Source organism: Gymnogyps californianus, chromosome 9 (assembly GCF_018139145.2).
Source record: "Gymnogyps californianus isolate 813 chromosome 9, ASM1813914v2, whole genome shotgun sequence".
Classification (NCBI taxonomy): Eukaryota; Metazoa; Chordata; class Aves; order Accipitriformes; family Cathartidae; genus Gymnogyps; species Gymnogyps californianus.
The window spans coordinates 10,717,537-10,739,241 of record NC_059479.1 but is presented as its reverse complement, the minus strand read 5'-3'; the positions used below and the strand labels follow the sequence as shown (position 1 = coordinate 10,739,241).

The 21,705-nt window shown below is 43.4% G+C and overlaps 1 protein-coding gene across 1 annotated transcript in view; it reads left to right on the top strand.

Annotated features, from left to right (window-relative positions):
• Positions 1 to 16,322, top strand: part of HTR2C (5-hydroxytryptamine receptor 2C) — a 64,854-nt gene extending 48,532 nt beyond the window's left edge. The window contains exons 3-4 of the mRNA XM_050901799.1: positions 2,478 to 2,678; positions 15,490 to 16,322. Coding sequence (XP_050757756.1) covers positions 2,478 to 2,678; positions 15,490 to 16,322 — 1,034 coding nt within the window. The remainder of the gene's footprint in view (positions 1 to 2,477; positions 2,679 to 15,489) is intronic.
• Positions 16,323 to 21,705: the final 5,383 nt, after the last annotated feature.

The window sequence follows — 21,705 nt, the reverse complement described above, 5'->3', positions numbered from 1 at the left end:
TCCTGACAGTTTGCCCAGGCAGTAATTCTGGGCAGCATTACTTTGAACTGTTGGTGGCTGTGGTTCCTGCAGCGCCAGGTCTGACAGCAGGCGACACCTAGGTATGAATGTTTACTGTCGTTTTTGCTTCAGCTAATTTTTTGGTTGTAATGCTGTTGCCTAGTTCATGTCAATAGCAGAAGTTGTTCCAGGGGGAATCAGTCATGGGAAGTGTTTGGGTAGCTTGAAGGAAGAAGAAAGAGAGGCTATTCATCATTCAATAATGCTGAAAAAGTGATTGCTGTAGAAACCTCTTCCAGGTGTAGCAAATGTCAAGAATCAGATTGTACCCACTGCAGCGCTGTAGATCAGATTGGAGATGCTCCCGCGCACAGGGAGCCTGGAGGCCTGGCGTCCCTTTCTGGAGACACCGGAGATTTCCTGGCCGTCTGCCTGATGGGGGGAGCAGCCATCACCATCACCGTCCTCCTGGGCAGAGGCTACTGCACAGTCATGATGACCTCATGCATATTCACAGGGACCGCTTCATCCATCAGGGCACACTCCCCGGTGCTTTTCTCCAGGTCTTCTGCTCATAGCTCATTTCAGCCTGTATCAGACAGCTGGCTTTAGCAACTCAGAGGGAGAAGTAGTGAGGGACAAAGCGTGACTGAATGTATTTTAGCTTGGGCTGGCAGCAAAAGCCTGGGGCTGTACAGAGAGCGCAGGTACCACTTGAAGGAGATCAGACTTGTTCTTCCCAGAAGCATTCACTGAGGCATCATTAAAGACCCAGCAAATCAGAAGTGTGCTTAGCTGGAGCTCTGAGCTCAATTTCAGGTTGATGGCAACGATGTCCTAAGCTATTGCAAAGTGCGAACGAGAGCAGGAGGTGCAGAATTTGACCGTAGCTTCATAAACGGGCTGAGTCATAATTTAACCAAGTTCAATTCATTTGTACAGCAGAGGTGCCTTTTAAAGTAAAGATGCTCCAGCCACAAAGTGCTTTGCTTAGTTCCCTTCGATAAGGACCTCTTAAATGCTTGCTGCTTTGGATTTCAGTCCATCTAGTAGGGGTGGTGAAACTTGCTGAAATAAATGGTTTATCTCCCCAGAGCTGAGGTCTTGTTGTGTGGGTTTCATGAGTTACTTAGCACTTCTGTGGGTTTCCCACTGGTAAAATGAGCTAATGTGTCCATCTCATTCTGCCGTGCTCTTTGTGAAGGGTTCCTGGGCTTCGCTGGGACAAGTCGTAATAATTTGCTCTGGTTCAGTTCATCTCGGGTTTCTGCATGTAAGGTATCCTGGGTCTCTCTTGGCTGGGTAATTTGTTTCAAAATATGCTTTCTGAGACTAACATTTCTTCCTTTCCATTCGAGATCAGTAGGATGGAGCTGCATCGTTCTTAATATAACATTGATTCTGCAGAGTGATGTTTCTGATCCTTGGGGTAAACTTCAAGATTGCTTTAGATGTCCATGTCTGAATGAAGACACAAGAGTATCTCATTATTCAACTATTATGAAGTGTCTCATGTCTTCAGCTGCTGAAGATACTGTTGATTTGTTTTGATAAGTGTGTTAGAAGCCCAGCTTGGCAGGACACGTTACTGATCTCATGCAATCCATTCTGGGCATTAACATGGGAGTATCATTCACAAATCAATTTTCTCTCAGCTTTAACTTAAATACCAGTGCCCCTTGAGGATCTTTCTGGGTCACTTTTGTTCTCAAGCCATACTTCAGCACTGAGTAAACTGATTAATAAATGCAAGCGCTCAAATCAGCTGCGTGCCGGCTGCTGGCAGATGTAGCTATCTAGTCTGTTCAGTTTGCTGGCATACTTGTTTCTGTAAAGAATAATACTCAGCTCTGTCTACCTTCAAAACAGTTTTCAAATTTCAGCCACCCAATCCCAGCTGCCCTGTAAGGAGGCAAGTATTCCTCTGTTATTAAGGCACACTGCCTAGGGAGAATATTTAAGGTGAAGTAGTGTCATTTAGCTAGTTGTTAGACTATGGAGAAAAACTTTCTGCTACCTTTCTCCTCAGCAGACAGAAACTGAGTACGTATCAAGAGAGCTTTAGAAAGGATCTGAGTGAAGTTAATGCTACATAGCGCTATGCAATCCATGAAAAGAATGTGATGAGGCAATTATAAATGAATGTAATATTTGATTTTGTAAAGATATGGGGGAAAGGTTTAGAGAGAGGAACAGAGCTAGAATGGTCACTTGGAGGCACTGCCAAATTAATGTTCCTTTGCCTTTTGCTACCGGTCATGGAAAACAATGTGTAGGAACTGGCTACGGGTTTATGGAGTGTCCAGAGCCAGGGACTGCCTGGAGAGAGGCCCCACAAGAGGTTTCTTTGTCCACTGCTCATGCACGTGGTATCGTAGAGTTAAAATATCCCAACGGTTTCTCAGAAATTATGGCCTAGCTTCCCAAATTATTTCCTTTTCTTTTTTCCTTTCATTTCTTTTCTCTCTATGTTTCAGATTATGCTTGGCCTTTGCCTAAACAGTTGTGCCCTATATGGATTTCCCTAGATGTGCTCTTTTCAACTGCATCTATTATGCATCTCTGTGCCATCTCTCTTGATCGGTATGTAGCAATACGCAATCCCATTGAGCACAGCCGCTTCAATTCCCGCACCAAGGCTATTATGAAAATTGCTGCAGTTTGGACCATATCCATAGGTAAGCAATGCGGCTCATGATCGTAACTGTGTCTTAATGAATAATAGTGTTACTCCAATTTTCATTTAGGATTTTTAAGAGGATACTCAAATTAATTTACCTGGCCTGCATGCCTGAATATAATAAATGATTACTGGGAAATAGAAGTCTTTCATTGCGGTTGGTCAGTGACCAAAATAAGTAGTCATTTTTCAGAATAGCACCACTTTCAATGCTGAAGCATTGCTGCTGTGTACATATCAATATGCCAATAACGACAGTAACACAGACAAATTGTACTATAAAACTGCTGTGTAAACAAAGCAGAAAATAGCATGAGCAAAGACTCTGGAAGAAAAACCCAGCCAGCACAAATGACATGTCTACACTGCGGTTGCTGCAGTTAAACTCGCTCAAATTCTGGTAGCGGTTTAAGTGAAGGCAGGCTAACAGCGAGGTATTTACTGCTCTTGCACAGGCTTTATAGCCTATATTATACTCTGCCACAGCTGGATTGCTGCTAGTACTGAGCTAGCAAGTTTGAAGTCATAGTAAATGAGGAATAGACATAAAAGACGACACTTTTGTATCACTTTGATAAAAAGCAATAAATAAAGCAGCAGTAAAATAAGGAAGAAAAGGCAGAATGATAAGATGACTGTAATATCAGGAATTATGTGAAGAAAAACATTTTTTGGGGAACTCTTTCAATGTGCTTTATAAAAGAGACATTTGGGGCAGGGTCAGAAGAATTGTATGACCACTTCCCTCTGCTGTATTGCCATTTTTGCTTGAATAAAATGCAGTCTTACAAAGATTTAACATTTAACTTTTCTTTTATAAAGCGGTTGTCACTTTCAGCACTGTACTGCAAGGAAAAGTAAGTTTCAGGTGCTTAAACTTCTCGTGGGTTTTGCCTGCTTCAGAAGTGGAATATGATACCGGATGTCTGGGTGCTGCAGGGGCCACTTTTGAAGAAGCTTGCCATGGAAAAAGGCTATGGAAAAAGGCTACAGAAAAAAGCAAAAAAATAGGGGAAATATACCTTTTCTCCTCATGAATATAACACGAATATCTGTTAGAAACAAATTTTCATGTGCCACAGGTCTGCTACGGTTCCTCTAGGTAATATAATCCACAGTGAAATTGGATTGAGTTTAATCAATTCATTTAAGATTTTTTTTTTTAAATTATTATTTTAAACTCTCTGTGTTGCTTATATGGCATAGGAAAGAAAGCTGCTGAATTCAATGCATAAGCAGTCACTTGCAAACAACTTCACGTGCAGGATGCTTGGGCTCGATTTGCACAGGCAGTTCAGAGTCGGCACAGAATCTGTGCCCTGTGTTGCACTGTGACACAGAGGGAGCAGCTGGTATCCCCCCCTAGCAGAGCCGTATAGATCTGTCAGCAGCATTAAGTAGGACATCGCAAAACCTGGGCAATAAGACTGTTCTGCTTCCATTTCTGGAGCTAAATTGCAGATTTTTGCCTGTGCTGCCTTACATGTTGCAGACATATCCTTAGAAATTTGGCTAGTGCTGAATGTGGCTGCCTGCACAAGCGCTTGAGGGCTAGGTTGTGGTTTGGACTATGGGTCCAAGGAATAAAGTAAGGCAAAGAGTACTTCATGCATGGTTCGCTGAGTAAGCAGACTAGAAAGCAAATCTGGGGCCTCACCAAATAAATGTAAAGGCAGCCATAGACCTCTTCCTGGAGTTACTGGGTGGGGAATGGGCTCAGGATGATGGAAAATAGGAACATTATGGACTCTACTGTCCCCCAAGGACAAAAGTACCTGAGCCGGGATAGGCAAGGTGACTTTGTGCTGCCGTAGAGTGCAAACACTTCACCCCTGCCCAGCTCTCTCGGGTGACGTTTAACAAGACTGCATTTATAATAGGACGTGAAGCAGGTGAAATAATGAACACTAAAAGAAATAGCTTGGAAAGGAGATGGAATGGCACTTTTCTTTTGCAGGCACGTGGCTCGTCAGCCCTCAATAAGGCAATGGGTGCTGCATTTATTCCCCAGCATCCAAAAGTCTTTAGGAAGAAGCTGTGAGCAGTCGCTCAGTGGGATGTCTGCAGTGCGCAGTGCTTTGGGGGACTGCCCCGGGTAGCGCTTCGCTCCCCAGGCTGGGAAAGGAGATGCGTTACAGCTGTACCTGCGTGCCCTCCTTTGCTGGGATCATAGCTGAGAGGGTGTACAGCATGTCTGGGCTTTGTTTATGTTTTGTTTGTTCTCTTTGATGCAGATACAGCTGGCCCAGGGGAGTCTTTGCTTGCATCCCTTTTTTTGAAGATACAGGCAGAATCGATACTCCCCCCAGAGTCTGTTCAGGGCACTGAAATGCTGTTGGATTTCCACCCTCCCCAGTGCATGCAATAGGGCTTACCCATTTACTTGGGCTTTCTCCAGAAGGTTGCATTAAATGGAGAAAGAAAAGTACTCTTGGTATGTATCTAGCTTATTTTAGCATAACTATTTTTACTTCATAAATGAATTTAGAAATGTGACGGACATAGGAATAAACTGAACATGGAATGAAAGAGAACTGTCCTGGTTTCAGCTGGGATAGAGTTAATTTTCTTCCTAGTAACTAGTACAGTGTGTTTTGGATTTAGTGTGAGAATAATGCTGATAACACGCTGATGTTTTAGTTGTTGCTAAGTAGCGCTTACTTATCCTAAGTTAAGGACTTTTCAGTTTCCCATGCTCTGCCAGCAAGCAGGTGTGCAAGAAGCTGGGAGGGAGCACAGCCAGGGCAGCTGACCCGAACTAGCCAAAGGGATATTCCATACCATAGAACGTCATGCTCAGTATATAAACTGGGGGGAGTTGGCTGAGAGGCACGGATCGCTGCTCGGGCATCAGTTAGGGGGTGGTGAGCAACTGCATTGTGCATCACTGGGTTTTTTTCCTTGGCTTTTATTTCTTTTTCTTTCTTTTTTTTGTTATATTCCTTTTCATCATCATCATCATCATCATTTTTATTATTATTATTGCTATATTTTTATTATTGTTAGTATTATGTTTTATTTTAGTTTAGTTATTAAACTGTCCTTATTTCAACCCACGAGTTTTTCCCCGATTCTCCTCCCCATCCCACTGGGAGGGGGAGGAGTGAGCTAGCAGCTGCATGGTGCTTAGTTGCTGGCTGGGGTTAAACCACAACAAGAACTCACCCAAAGCGTATTGTTACTGTCTTCCAGCTCTTACCTACTTATAAAGGCCTGATGAAATCCCATGCAATTGTCAAGAGGATGAAATAGGTTAAGTAAATTCATCCTCCCTTCAGTATTAAGCATCACAAAAGAATTTGTGCATTTCTGTATATGATAAAGTATCACATTCAAAGCAGCACTTAAGTGTAGGCTGGTCAGTTTGCATTTCCTAAATCCTGCTTCAGTTGGACTGAAGAAACTTTTAAATGCATCCCATGTAAAGAATCCTGAATTCAGTTGCTGAATCAGAATTTAAAATAGGAAGTAAAAAGCATGTAATGTATCTTAATTTAGTAGCTTTTGCATTCCATTTTCCTGAAATGCTAATGCTGACAGCAAAATATATATCAGAGATTCTTTGCTTATTGAGCTATGAATTTGGCAGGTTGCACAAGCCTAAACCTATGAGTAGGTTATTAAGCAGGGGAACATAGCACAGTCCTCCTGTCTGTTGACAATTGCTTTATGAATGGGTCTTTTCCAAAGTTCTCTTTGTTCCAGATTAAAGTACATCAGAGCCAGTTGTCCTGTGTTTTAGCAAATGTAACCTGAGCAAGACTTTCTGTGTTCAGTTAGAGAAAAAGTGGGTGCTGTGAAGTGCTGAGCTTGTAAAAATGAGGTTTGTGATAGCACTGTGCTGAGGCTGGAAATAGAAATGTAGGCAACAGAAATATCCACACAATTGAAAATGAAAATAAATTATGGATGTGCGCTTGCTGGCAGAATCTTGATGTTGTTTCAAGACTTCAGGCTGCACGGTTGCAAGTGAAAAGGTTTTCGCTAGTAACATGCGGACTTAACCATCTCACTGGACTCCCTGTGTCCTGCTTTGAGGAAGGTGGCCTTGGGCCACCCTGGCCAAGAGAGGAGATCCCCATGCAGCTGTCAGCGGGAGTGATGAGGAGCTAGTCAAACTCTAAATGCACACTGTATAATACAGGAGAAAGTGTTAACTGGATAATACTAATATAAAAGAAATATCACTTTGGAAATGTGAATGAAAGAACTTCAGTGATGTGGAAGGGTGCACAAACATTGCTTCTGATATGAAAATAAGTAAAACATTTTAATTCTGAAGCTCCTCATGGCCCAGCTGTGTGCCTGCTAGCGCAAAAGGGGTTTTCCTCTGCTTCCCAGGAAGTTCAAGGTTTGGTCATTTACTAGAGAGCGCCAAAATTACACATGCTACCAATTTCCCAGCTCACAGTTTTACATCCTTAGTAACAGTGTAAATTCAATTTACTTGATAAGTGACTGAGATAAGGCCATCCTTTAAATTCTGCTCTTTGTATCAGTGCCATAAGCAGACCCCACATGTCTTTGTTTGTTTGTTTGAAAACAGAATAAGTAATAAAAAAAGGAAATGCACTGTTGAATTATGGTAATATCATGATATGTGTTGTGTTAAAATCGGAATTTTTTCTTTTCATTCTCTCTCTGACTCACTAATGATATTATAATTTTGATTTCAGGTAGATATTCAGGGTTTGTGTATATAATAAACCATTCAACTTTAAAAAGGAATTTTACATCCCCATTTAACTTTCATACTTCATTGTTTTATTGAGGAGATCTATTTATAGAAGTATGAAAGACGTGTGCTGCAAGGACCAGTAAATGCTCATCTCAGATTAAGTGATCTTATGTCTAACAGCTTTTTGCTTCTGCCCTGAGTGTTCCTCTCTCACACAGGCTGAGCAGCCCCATGCATCCAAGCTGTCCTAATGATGTCCTTAAAGAGCCTCCAGGTATCAGTTAAGCCTTCCCCTATCTCACTGGGGATAATTCCAGTGGCAAATGACACTCAGTTTGAGGAACATGCTTGGAGTGGCACCACTGATATTAAAAGGAATTGTAGCCTCCTTACAGGCTAAGAGCAGGTTGTGCATGGAGGTAAAGGGGGACTGCAGTAATTCACGTAGCCTCCCTCAGGTCATGGTTTTAGAGCATGCTTAGGGTTTTGGTTTGCATTTCTGCCCATAGGTCTGTCTCTGGGATCAGTGACTTATTCAGCAAGGCATTTGTTTGTTCCCATGGCACGTTTGCTAGTGAGACACCTTTGCGCCTGAGCACCCTCTGTTCGGTGCTGGGCAGTAGTTGCTCCTGAGAGACTGTGCTTTGGGATAGGAGCACACACTCATGAATTTCTTTGCAGGCTTCAGGCCCTGGTTAGCAAACAAACCTTTGGACACGTTTCATGGAAAAAAATGGCAAAAACACTGCTAATGGAGAAGAGAACGAATGGAAGGTCAAAACGTGTTACCAGGATTTTGCTCAAACCTTTCCCACCGAGCAGGCTGGTTCTGCTTGTGGCTCAGCACTTAGAGACAAGGAAGCGGTGTTAAGACAACTATCTCTGGCAAAGCAAAGGTTAGACAGACACCCTTTACCTCCTGGAAAAGTGTACATTCCTGACTACGAGCACTGCTTCGGTAGACAGACAGTAATACTATTGCTGAGAAAAATGGTTGCATGTTAGTAAAGCCTAAGAGAGGGTAACATTAGTTTCTCTCCAGATTTGGGAGAAAATTGTATTCATGTATTTTTGCCTTTTTATGTTTGATATTAAATGTCTGACTATATGTTTGACTGAAATTCTTCCCTCATGAGCATGAGGGTCGTAGTTGATGATTTCTGTAGGCAGAGGTGCTGCAGTGGTGGCGATCCCGATAGTTTTTGTTAGCCTCAAGTGAACATAGAGGTGGCGTTAGCATTGCAAGCCAGGCTACTACTTGCTTCTCGTGGAGCAGTAGAGCAGGTTTGTGCTCATGAAACTTTTTCAGGCCTATCTTCTGGTCGTGGGTGAGACAGAAACACCTGCTTTATGGCCTAGAGCATGACGCTAAGGCTTCGTCTACCTCTGTTTCCCATTCGTTTCAATTGACTGCAAGGTTATTTTCTCTAAAGATATTCTTTTGCCTGAGTGTTTGTACCGTGATTCCCAAGAGGGGCATTGATCTCCCTAGGACATCAGCAAGAGTTATCAGGGTGAGGAAGATCATAGCAGTTGATAACAAGCTGAATTTGTAGCAAGGGAACTACCTTGGGATTTCAGGCACGGGTGCCTGGATTGGTTTGATTTTGTCATCAGACATCAGTGAAATGTTTTGCCTGGGACAGCAGCAGATGGTGATAGTCTGTGAAGTGTTTTGCACAGAAGGTGGATTGACCATCCCACCACATCTGTTCCCAGGGGCAAGGGAGATGCCAGTGTCTCCTGTTTGAGGTTACTGCTATTGAACATCGGTTCAGGCATCACTGTTTGATTTCTTGGGGAAGCCCAGCCCTGGTAGCAGGTATGCTGTGAGCAGGAGCAGGAAGCCCCATCCCCCTTTGTTCAAATGCACCATTGGAAACACGTGGCTGAGCAAACCAAGAGAAGTAATTTAGCAAAACAGAAGGGCCAGTGGGAAAATAATTTATTTCTTCTGTCTTTTACTGGCGTTTGCTGGTTTTCCATCTGGGCTCGGGTCATTCAGTGCTCTCGCAAGGTTTAAGTAAAGCTCAGCAGCTTGTTCAGGCACAGTCAGTAATTACATTCATCTGTTTGCAGTTGTGCTCATTGCAGGCAGGGAGATCCTTCAAAGTTGAGCCCCCTTTTATCTTTGACTTTAAACCAATACAAGGCTGGCACTGTTGTTTTATTAGAACAGTTAGATAAAACTAGACCTAATCCAGCCCTGAAGGTGCATTGTGGCACATGAAATCCTCTGCAATTAGTCTGCTGGCATATGGGGAATACATGGAATTTTTGTGGTTTTGAACACTTCAAAAGCCCCTGTTCCTCAATTTGCCTCTGAAGAGCTTTGCTTCCTGAAACCGGTGCCTTTTCTTTCACTATGCAAGTCAGGAGACTACTGTCTGTTGGGGTTTGCTTCTCGCTGTCTGTTAGTTATTATTAGAGAAATGTGCAGACACTTTGTGAGACACTTCTGTTAAGAAACCAAACAGATTTGTTTCAGTTTTCTTTTCCCTTTTCTGAGAGGGTTAGGAGAGTCAGTTCCTATTTCCTCTAACAGACTTTAATGCTAATGCATAGTTACAGCAGCTGCTAACATTCAGGTGAATGTCTCTTAAAGTTGTAACCCATGTTTATTTTGTATAATAATAAATATGAGGTTAAAGATACGGATTTAAACACACAGTGTTTAGCATTGACAGCAGAGTTCTTGGTTTTGCAGCGTAGATTGCTTTTGTGGCAGCCATAGGCTTGTTTGGCACACAGCTCTTTCTCTTTGCTTTTTTTTTTTTTTTTTAAATCGTATATAAATGCTAGGAGGATGGTAGTGAGGTCCAAAGCCCACCTGCATCAGCAGAGCGCTTGCCATGGACCACAGCGGACTTTGAATCCAGGACTGACACCAGGAGAGGTGGTCCCCGGCATTCACAAGCTCATGTACCTGCAGCAAAATGTGACCCCTCTTGTATTCAGCCCTGAGAATCCCACGCATGGAAAGACAGAGTAAACCCATATGCAGGCCTCTGTTTTCTTTAGTGAGTTTGTTGTCCCTGGAGGAAATGAAATATCTTCTTGTATGTTGTGAGAAAGAATGGAAATTACTTCCTTTCTTAGTGGAAATAACTATCAAAGACTCCATCTTTCCAGTAATCTCTATCAGTCTCATGGGCTTTCACAGAAGAAAACAAGATATTAAACACAAAAACATTATTGTTTTTCATTTAAGTCTAAATTCTGTGAATGTCAATTTGGACTTTTTAGCCGGCTTTTTCTCTGGAGCAAGCTAGTAAATGTTTTACAAAGCCATATTTGTACTCATTTGGGGTTTGTTTTATTAATTGAGAATCTGTGAAGAGCATCTGTTACTTTGTGTCCACAGCATCATCTCAGCCCCATTTGGTGAACCATTCTGCTGGCTTAAGAACATCTATAAAGCTGACAAGAAGCAGTTAGGACAATAACTGTAATTGGATTTGTAACCTGGAGGATCTCTCTCTGTCTTGCTTCCCACTGCTCTGTCAGACAGAAGCTAAAGGAAGGGAGAAGAGAAAAAATCACATTCAACTTCTCCCTTGTGAACTGCTGTGGTGAAAAGGGATGTCCTGCTCAAGCTGCTGCCTGGCAGAAGGGTGCACAGAGCTCCCAGTGTTGAGTCTAGCAGAGACCTGGTTCATGGCTTGCTGGCTGGTGGTGGCTGGTTGTCTCTTCTTACTGGGGCAAAACCAGTTGCCCTAGGCACTGCTCAAACATTGAGCAAGAGGACCAAGTTTGCTCTGAAGAGCAAAGTGTGATATACAATAAGCTTGCAAAACTTTTATCTTCCAAGTTTTCAGAACAACGCTGCCTCTCTTTGGGAATTTGCTGCCGCCTTAGTTAGAAAGGGTTATTTGACACAACTGGAAAATGCCTCCGAGGCTGGAGACCTCAGCTCACTAAATCAGCCTGACGTTTGTTGATGAAGTGTCAGCTTGGGTGCAACACAAAAGCTCACGAAACGCTCTGCACTGGGGCTCGGAGAGCTGAACATCCTCGTAAGGCTGGATAGCAGTAGGCTTTGGAGCCTCTTGCCTGATTTGGCACTCACCGTCCTTGCGCTGGTGTAGTGAGTTTGGCTTTCTCTGACCAACTGGCCTTAGTTCTTAAATTATGAACAGTTACAACCGCAGTGTTAGTACTGTGGGTTGCTGGAGTCAAGTGGAGTTGAATGCCTTCTCCGTGCTTGTTCAAACAGCTGAAGTCAAGTAAGGCAGGCATTCATGTTTACCCATGTTCAGGCACCATGGGAATGCTTAGTGGTAAGCACAGCATGTACTGATCAGGGTAACCCTATTGAAATCAGGGCCAGGCGGTGAGCTGTGTCTGTAAGCAGGTATTTGTGCATTTGGGATTGTGGCAGTAGCAATTGTGCAGTAATCCCCCATGAAGGAAGCCCCTCTGGGGTGTCTGAGACCTTCCACACCTCACTTCTCACTACTGGCGTGGTGTAGAGTTAGTGCCTGTTGCCCAAGTTGTGTAACAGACTTAGTTCCCTTTAGGGCTGGATTGTGGGGTGGATCAGTGATAAATCTCATATTACAGAATTTGGTACAAAGGAGAAGTGTGAGGTGGAAGAAAGCGTTTGAGATTAGAGTAATGCTGCCCATTCAGCAGTGCTGTAGGCTAGCTGGCAGCTGAATGAATGTGTGTTGGCAGCTCTTCCGAGGGCATCTTTCTTCCTACTGCTGTTAACGATGGGATTTTCCTGGATTGGAGGAAAGAGCAAACAAAGACCTGGTGCTCTCTGTCTTCTGTGCTTTCTCAGTTTGAAATGCCACTTTGTTATGAGAGAGGTGAGGGACACTTTTCCATCACAGCAGCTACCTCCTCATTACCTGTCATCAGTGCTGAGGTATCTCATGTTCATGCAGAGTTTTAGGCTGCCATCAGTGCTCTTGATTTGTATATTCTTCATATCCCAGAACTAGGTTATTCTTCCCAAATGTACTTTATGTGTGTGACCATGAAGATATCCTGAAACTTCCATCTCATTTCCCTTGGCTAAAGCAATAACACTAAATTCAATGGTGACTGCTTCGTGAATGAACCTCTATTCATTTTGGAGTTTTATTTCAAAGGGTATGTGTTATAGAGGGCTCTAAAGCATAAAATTATCCATGCAAATATAATCCCAGTGTAATGCCATTGATCTAATTCAGATTTCTTCTTTGTGTAAAGACTGCTCTGTCCACCTCCCACCACTTCCCAAATGTCTGCGGTTTGATGGAGCCAAGGCATTAGAAAGATGTCTTTAATGATAAAGAGTCAATGGCTTGATGGGATGAAGGTTATTGCAGTCACAGGGATTTGGCACAGGCAAGGTATCAGGGGTTAACATATCAGAAAGGAGGCAACTGCCTTGCCAAGGGTAAACTAATAAACATTATCAGGCAGAGGGAAAGAAGACCCAATCCTGGACCTATCACTTGGGCTAAGGAAACACATGCTATAATCACAGAAGGCATTTATAATCATTACTTTTCAGAAGACATTTCTTCACTAGATTACTGGAAAATGGTAATTTTATGCTAATGGCACATTGCAGACATATTCTCCAGAATCCTGGAAAACACTTAGCTGGAATGGGAAAAATACCCTGGTTAATCTCTTCAGTGTGTTACTCTTTCTGTTTAGAAATTCAGAGTCCCACAGGATTAGTTCTAGGACCTGTGCTGTTCACAGCAACCCAAAAAAGGCAATCCAGACACAACAGTGGCCTCAGCATTGCTTATTTCTTGAGTGAAGGAGCTAAGGAAGGGCATGGCCAGCCCCACAGCCATGTCTGCAGAGTGAGTGCTCTCAGAGAGCCGGGCAGCCAGAGGGTAGGAAGGGTAGAACAAAAGACATTTTGCTGCTCTCTAACTGCCAGGATGTGCAGTTTTTTTCCTTTCTTTAAAAGGACAGAGAGGAACTTGAAAAGAAACAGAGAAAGATAATCAAAGGCATGAGTTTGGCATGACGAGAGAGATTAAATAGAATAGCTTTCTTCAGTTCCAAAAGAGATGTAAGACAGTAGGGATGATAAAGATCTATAAAATCACCGAGAAGGTGGAAAAGGTGACCAGAGAGTGATTATTCACTGTTTCTCACAGTAGAGGAACTGAGGGGAGACAAAGGAAATCACCAGGCAGCAAATTTAAAATGAGCAAGAAATACTTTGTTCACATGACAAACAGATCGGTTGTGGAACTGAGTATTGTGGAGTTATAAATGAGATCAAGAATTCACAGAAGATAGGCCTCTCAAAGGTTATTTTAAAAATGAGGTGTGGATGCAACTTCTTGCTGTGGAATTTTCTAAGCTATAATGCTGACAGCTGCCCCATTTTGTACCATGACCCTAAACTCTTGTACATGCCAAAGACACGAGACAGGCCTAGATGAACCCGTGATGGTCTAATTAGATCTGGCCCACCATGTCTTTTCCATGTTCTCACGTACACATAGGTTGTGGTATTCCAAAATATGTTGTTGCTTTTGTTGGTTTTGGCTGTGTCTAGATGGATTTCTTTGGAAGGTTTCAGGTCTGTCCTGGTGTGGGACTGAGCTCCACAGATCAAGGAACAAAGTTTGGATCTCAGTACATATGAAAAATATTCGAGTGAGATCCAGTACTCTGGCATGAGTCCTGTATTCCCTCTTCTTTCTGTCCCCACAGTAAATTGCTGATAACTTTCACAAGGCAGACTAGAGCAGGTATACAGATATATATTCCTTAGAGGAAAACAGTGTTAGAGGACATTAAGTAAATCATCTGAATTAGAGCTATTCAAAATGCTTTCATTCTTTCATTTCTTCACTCTGTGAGGGACAAGCCAGCGGCTAGCCGTGGGTGCAGGCTACTAAGCGCGGTCCTGGACAGTCGTGCTCTGGGCTTGACATGCTGTGTGCTCTGCCCATGTGCCAAACAGCACGGATACATGGCCGTCTGCAGAGACCCTCCATGCAGGACTCCTGCTTCTGCTTCAGAAAGGCCTGATGTCCTGAAATCCTGGACAAACAAGCTGTGCTGGGTGATGCTGAAGAGGAAAAGGGATCCAAAATGTTCTTCATCTCACTTGTCTGCCATTAAGTCCATGACCCTAAAAAGTGCCGTGCCACGAGGATACAAGAGAAACTGCCTTGGCAAGTGCAGTGATTCCTGAGGCTTATTAGTCTGCTTAGTGCTTAGGAGTAGCTGGAAGCTGTGCTCTAGTTGTTGTTATAATCGAGTCATTTAAAGTTTCCTTCCTTTCAGCCAGAGGGTTTGTAGCTGGGGTTCTGATTTCAGACCGTCATGTCAATCTGATTACCATTTTAGTTACACCTTTTCTACTGTCACGTTGTCTGTTGTTCCAGTTTTTAGCCCTGTATTCAAGATAGAGGGATAGGAATCAGGCAGATGCATGCTGCAGCCTTTTCATTTGACTATGTAATTGCCTTCTCTAAGAATTCAAACAAGACTGTCTCTGTGGTACTTCTCAGTTTCACACTGCTTGTAGATGAAATGCCTGAGCAGGCAGAGTTTGCAGAGATTACTATCTGCTTGCACTGAGATATTCGATAAGGACCCAGAAAGCCAGGAGCTTTTCTTCCATGTGTCCATGATGCCATGGCAAAAGCAGCCATTTTTCTATCAAGATTATTTTAATGTCTTTAAGAAACTTGCTTCTAAATCTTCATCACTGTAATTGTTTTGCATTTTGATAATTTTCCTCTTTAAAATTTGCTACTATCTACCCTATGTCAGTGATTTCAAACCCCCCCCAAACTGGCAGGCATGGAGTGGCCAGCTGGAACAGAGCAGGGTAATGACTGCCTTTTCTACACCCCCAAATTGCAATTAATGCCAGAAAAAGAACTTGAGAAAGGAGTTACGCTGCAGTCACTGTGTCAGCTGTGGAGCACAGCAAAGCTGCAGTTGTTCCCGGCAGAGGCTGTTCATGCCCTGGAGCTGCGCTCCCAGGAGTGTTGTTAAACAAGGTTTTCCCTTCCATCTGGGAGTAGTAACTTCTCTTTCGAACAGCTTTAGGCAGCAGGCTGAATGCATGCAGAACCTGCATCATCTCTGCTGCCTCTTTGGAGCCCCATCCGTCCGCGTAACAGTCTCTTTTTTGGTCTTGTTCTTCCAGGGATATCTATGCCCATTCCGGTCATTGGTTTGCAGGATGACTCCAGGGTGTTCGTAAATGGGACCTGTGTCCTCAACGACGAGAACTTCGTCCTCATTGGATCCTTCATGGCGTTCTTCATCCCTCTCATCATCATGGTGATCACATATTGCCTGACTGTCCAGGTGCTGCAGAGACAGGCAACTGTGTTCATGTGTGGAGAGGTGCCCAAGCAGAGGAGGAGCAGCGTAAACTGCCTCAAGAAGGAAAACAACACAGAGAACATTTCAATGCTTCACAATCATGAGGGGGCATCTCACTTGAACTCTCCTGTAAATAAGGAGGCAGTGCTTTTTCGGAAAGGAACTATGCAGTCCATCAACAATGAGCGAAGAGCCTCCAAGGTCCTGGGCATCGTCTTCTTTTTGTTCCTCATCATGTGGTGCCCATTTTTCATCACTAATGTCATGTCTGTCCTTTGCAAGGAAGCCTGCGATAAAGACCTCTTGAGTGAACTCCTTGATGTGTTTGTTTGGGTGGGGTATGTTTGCTCTGGGATTAATCCCCTCGTATACACACTCTTCAATAAAACGTACCGCAGGGCTTTTTCCAATTACATCCGTTGCCAATACAAGACCAGTAAAAAATCAGCGCTGCGGCAGAATCAGTGTCTGAATGTTGCTTCAACAACTTTATATGGGAAAGATCTGACTTTAACTAGTTATCGAAATGGCAATGAATTCAATAGCATGGAACTAGACGAAGTTGAGGAGGGCCTTGAAATGCAACCAGGGACTTCAGAGCTCTCCATAAACAGCTGTAATGTTGTAAGTGAAAGAGTGAGCTGTGTGTAAAGGTGGCTCACACAGCCTTTTGCTACAGTGTATCTGTAGCCAAAATATATTGTGTAAAAATGTAAGTGTTGGTCAAAGGACAATGTAAATATTGCATTCTGAACAAAGCTTTTTTTTTTTAAAGAAAAAAAAGAGTTGTCTTTCCAGTCCAGTACTTAAAATCATATATATTAATATACTGCAGTGAAGTTTAAGGTTCTATATTTACTGTTAATACTAGATCAGAACTATTAGTTACTTTGCATATGTCATGGACAAAATGTTTGAATTCTTCTTCCAGTGCATGAACAAAAATGCTGAATATTTATCTCAGGTGGCATTTGCTGGAGTCCAGAATGGCACGTTAATAGTTATATATCAAATACATGCTATTAGACTTGGTCAGTATAACTTTCTTTTTCAAGTTGACAGTAAATATATACTTTAAATCCTCACCCCTATTTGTGCCGTGTAAAGACTGTACGGAAACCTGGCAGAGAGACATCACGAAAGCGTAGCGGCTGTGCAGGCACCTGACCAGACATGTCCTGTTATGGGTAGTGGCTTGCTGCCATACTGGGGCAGTCTTGCACTTCAAGGGACCTCTGTTAAATTTTGACTCCCTCTCCAAACCTGCTGTTTTCTTTCTGTTCCCCAGGAGGCTCCAGCTCCCCTAAGGAAGGTGGGGAATGCAGTTCTGGTGTGGTTTTGTGATCCTGGCTGGGATCACTTGCACACTTGGAGAAGAAGCATGAGAAACAGAGTGAACCCCAGTTATCTACTTCAACCATTTTATAAATGGAGGGCCTCAGATTTATAAAAAGCCCTCTTTTGGTCTTGTAGATAATCATCAGCTCTGGGATGGTGCAAGCTGTGCTCAGTGTGGATGGCACTGCCTTCACAGATTGCTTGGATGATCAGGGTCTTTGGTTGACCTGGAGAAGAGTGCTCTGGCTTTGTAAGAGCTCCTGTCTTCTCGGTCCTCACATCTATTTATTCCTTAGCTTGTTTAGCATTTGCTTTTATTTTTCAACATCCTGGGACTTGCAGTGCTGGTGATAAAACACTGCTTTGGGTGTAGAGCAGAAGCTGCTGTGTGTGTGGTGCTGGTCAGGGTCAGGCTGTGAGGTGCAGGATAACGCCTCCCGGGCGGATGCTGCAAGAGAGGCATAAATGAGGGTTCATGCTCGGGCGGGCAGAGCTGGACAGAGTATGTGACTGGAATCATTTGCTGGTGACATGGTTCAAAAGCAAATGATGACCCAGGGACAGGAAGGAAGCAGACCTGGAGCTAGTCTACATGGAAGATTAATCTGGATTAACTTTTAAATTTGATTTATTCCATTTCACTCCCAAAGTAAATTATAGTATATCATATTAACACCACTTACATCTTAATGAAAGCATCCACATTGGGATTTAATGCAGTTTAAGTAATCTGCTTTTAATTCACACCATGTATAATTTGAATTAATTTTTCTCTGTGTTCCTATGTAGACAAACCCTCCAAGGCATTGTGTCTTTCTGGCACTGTGCCTCTGGGGTGATGCCTCTCATGCAATTTTCTGTGTGTAGAGTATTGTCTAATGCCAGATATCACCCATAAGGTTTTTACATCTTCATTAACTAATACACAAATGCTGCAGTGCTCATCTAACATGGATGCATTTAGCATCACTGACAGCCTCTGGCTATGAAAATCCTCGGAACAGAAAAGCTTACACTAGGCATGGATAAATTGCATTTTACTAACATGAACTGCTTGTACTCTAAGCTTGCTGTGTTCATCCCACCAAAATTAACTTGTAGAAGAAATGGAAAATTCTGCTAGTGCTTTAGTGTAACTTTGTGCTGTTGCATTGCTGTGTACAGCAACAACCTTGCTGATGCCACTACCGAAACACAACATACGGGTTGCATCTGCTGCTGGGTTGCTCCCAGCTTGAGGCATTGAAGTTGATGGCCCTCTCTTCTCCCTCATCCCCTCCTGGGAAAAATCCATAGTACTTCCATGCAGGCAGGCAAGGTATCCCAGTGCGGAGCATAGTTTACTGCTTGCAGAAGGCAGCAGAGATGCGCCATGTGCCAGCCTGCTGATACCGCCACGGGCTTGAACGCTCGGGAATTCACTTGCCTCTCTAAAAAGGTCTGGTAACCAGTAGGATTGGTTAAAAGGACTGGCCAGAGACACAAACTTGTGCCTTCAGTGACTGCCCTTTGCTCTGAGTCAGATTTGATTATCTCAAACAGTACAGAAAAATCAGAAAGATCACATTGCTTTTTAAGCTCTTTTTTTCCCTTGGGTGAATTCATAGCACGTTTTTTCCAAACATGTATATGTGTGTGTGTATATATATGTGTGAGTGTGTACATATATATACACATATATATATTTAAAAGCCAACCACAGACTTTGAAAGCATTTAGCAATAAGTTGAATTACAGTAGCTTCTAGCATGTGTGAATAGGTCATGTTGTGAATAGCTCATTTTCCACAGCATCCTCAGTATAAGTCCATAGACAGGCATTGTCTTCGTATAGGAGCCTTCATGTCTTACCCTTGCCAGTTCTGTTGTATGGGCAAAAAGGGAACCTACTATATTTGGATGTAAATAATGGGAATTGAACAGAGAATTTACAGAATTTTTATAAATGTTTTTAAAAAATTCAGCACCAGAACTGTAGATATGTCGACTGTGGCTACTCAGCTGGACCTGTTCTGATGTACGTCACTTGTTTAGATAACCAGACAAGGGGACTGCCTTACAGCGCCTGCGTTCTCTCCCGGCCAGCGGGTGATGACATTTTTGTGAAGGGTTAAATACTGTCACTTACCCAACTTCCTTTGGGTCATTCACATCAGGGTTTTGTGATGCTGCTATTAATTTATTAAAGAAAGTTTGTTGGTTTAATCACTCTTAATTTTTTTTCATGGTCTATCAGAAAATAAATAAATGAACGTGCCCTCTCTTTCTTTCATCTGTCCCCAATTAAAATCTTTCCTGAGTGAAAAATATGTCCTGACCAAAACAAACAACAACAAAAAATGAGGATAAAGATGAGTATAACTTTCATTTCTCCTCCCACACTTGAAGTATGGCCCAAAGTTGCTTAGTCACAGAAGTCAGTGTCAGCAGGTATCCCAACTCTTCCAACCCCAAAACTTGTTAAATACGAAGACGGTGATGAACTATTCCCCTTCTTCTCCTTGCTCCCTCCAGGAATAACTGTTAAAAATGACATTTTTTAAATTACCTCAATTTGAAGAATGGATTTAGTTCACTGCAACTTAACCAAAGTCAGGTTGTCCCCACAGCAGCTTTGCTTCTCCTGAGCTGTAGTCATTAACCATGGTGGTGCCTCAAGAAGCCCTGCCCTGGGGCTGCCTGGTAGGAGTACCCACTGGAAGTTTTGTGTGAGTCCTCAAACCTTGGCTCAGGTATGGTTTTGTCTTATGAATAGTGTGTGGGGTGGTGTTTTGTTCTGAGTTTGGACTGAACAAGTGAAAACAGTTCCTTGGAAATGGTGCCGTAGGCTGAAACGTGTTGGTTGCTTTGTTTCCCAAACCAGATGGGAAATGTGCCCGCAGGCTGCCTGCAAGACTGAGCATGCACATAGCGGCTCTGACCCAGCAAACAGATCACCCAGTTTGACTTGCATCGGGGAGTCTACTTGTGAGGTCAACCCCTGAACTAGCACCTTCCTGAGCTGTAGGGGCTTGCAGCCTTCCCCACCAGAGGCCAGAAGCAAGGCTGGCCATGTTTGCTCAGGCACAAAGCCTTGTGCCTGAGCAACCTGGCTTCCAGACCTGAGCTGGCTCATCTACATCTGTGACATGTTGCCCCACACAGCCAAGTCTGGGGTGTAGCATCCATGGAGTCAGCTGTGGTGGCTTTGGGGACCTCTCAGGGCCTCAAAGGCTGTACTTTGAGGATAAGGGCCTGCTCCTTCACCCCTGTGCTCACCCTGAAGATAAGAGCAGCTACCAAGAGGCTGTGGCATTTGGGAGGCAATACAGTTCAGAGCCAATGCTGAGGAGCCTCAAGGCATCCCACCTCAGCATGGCTCTCCTTGTTTTAATGACTTGTCAGTCAGCAATAGTTTTTATCTGAGTGATAATATAAAGATGCTAATGTTAGATGATGTGTGAGTAGTCAATGTGAACAGTGTGATTAGTGCCTTTTTCTCTATAGAGACACTCATGTCAACCATTAGTGCCTTTTTTCTGGACAGCCCTATGAAGAGGTTCATCACTGGCATGGAGCGTGGCTAGTGCTCTTCCCTTCCAAGTCAGCAGGCTGACCGCAGTCATCTGATGTGCTGGAGCCACGAGGGCCCTGGATATGGTGACCCAAATTCCAAAGGAAAAACATATTTTAAAGGAAAAAAGCAAACCACAAACAGCTCTTCAGAAATATTGTTTAGCTTTGAGCTAATGAAGGGTGTCTGAGATTCTTGCAGACAAATTATGCTAATCTGGCATTCCAAAAGCAGCGTCCGTCGTGATAAAGATGCAGATGTCTCTTGGATGGGTTTCCTCCCTGGGTCATAGTATCATTAGAATAGCTACATGCCAAGAACTGCACTTGCCTTTGTCTCCATTTCAGACTGGGGCGGAAAAGGAATCAGAAGCTTTTTCCTGGGAAAAAGCATACAAAGACCACCAAGCCTTGGGCCGGTGCAGCAGAAGAACAGATATGGACAGATGTACGCACACATCTGCACACATGAACACACACATCCCAGAGCCCCCAGAGTGCAACAGGAGATGTCATCATGCTTCAGGCTTCCCTTGAAAAAATGGGAATAGCTAAACAGCTGGGGAGGAAACCTGTGACGGGGAGATCAAATACAGCTGTAGGTCTCACTGTGAAATGTGGGCTGTTCTAGTGATAAGGTAGTGGTGGGGTTGCATGTAGCAAAAAATGCTTTTATTTTTTCATTTTTAACTATGAAGTTGTTATTGACTGTTCTACCTCTCCCTCATTTTTCTTTAAGTCTCAGGTCTTCTGCTTGTTTGCTTTTACCCACACTGAAACTTGTGCTCTGAAGCTGTCAGAAGTCGACAAAATATCTCTATGTGATGTGTCATTCCCTCTCGGCTGTGCAGGGGTGCTGCAATCCCATAACAACACGGAGATGGAGAGTCTTCAGGTGAGTGATTTTAGATATATATGAGACAGACAATCAATGCAGCAAGGCATGCTTGCCGATTAAAGAACCACACCAGAAGATCTTTAAAGAACAGTCAAGTGCATGAGCTACACACTGAAAAATTTTGCTTAAAACTGTCCTAAATCGTGGGTTCTGCTGATAGCAGGACGGCGTGTCAGTACACGGGGAGGGAGTCTGACAGCGCAGACTGCACGCTGCTCCGTGCAGCCCTCCTACACGCTCCCTCCGG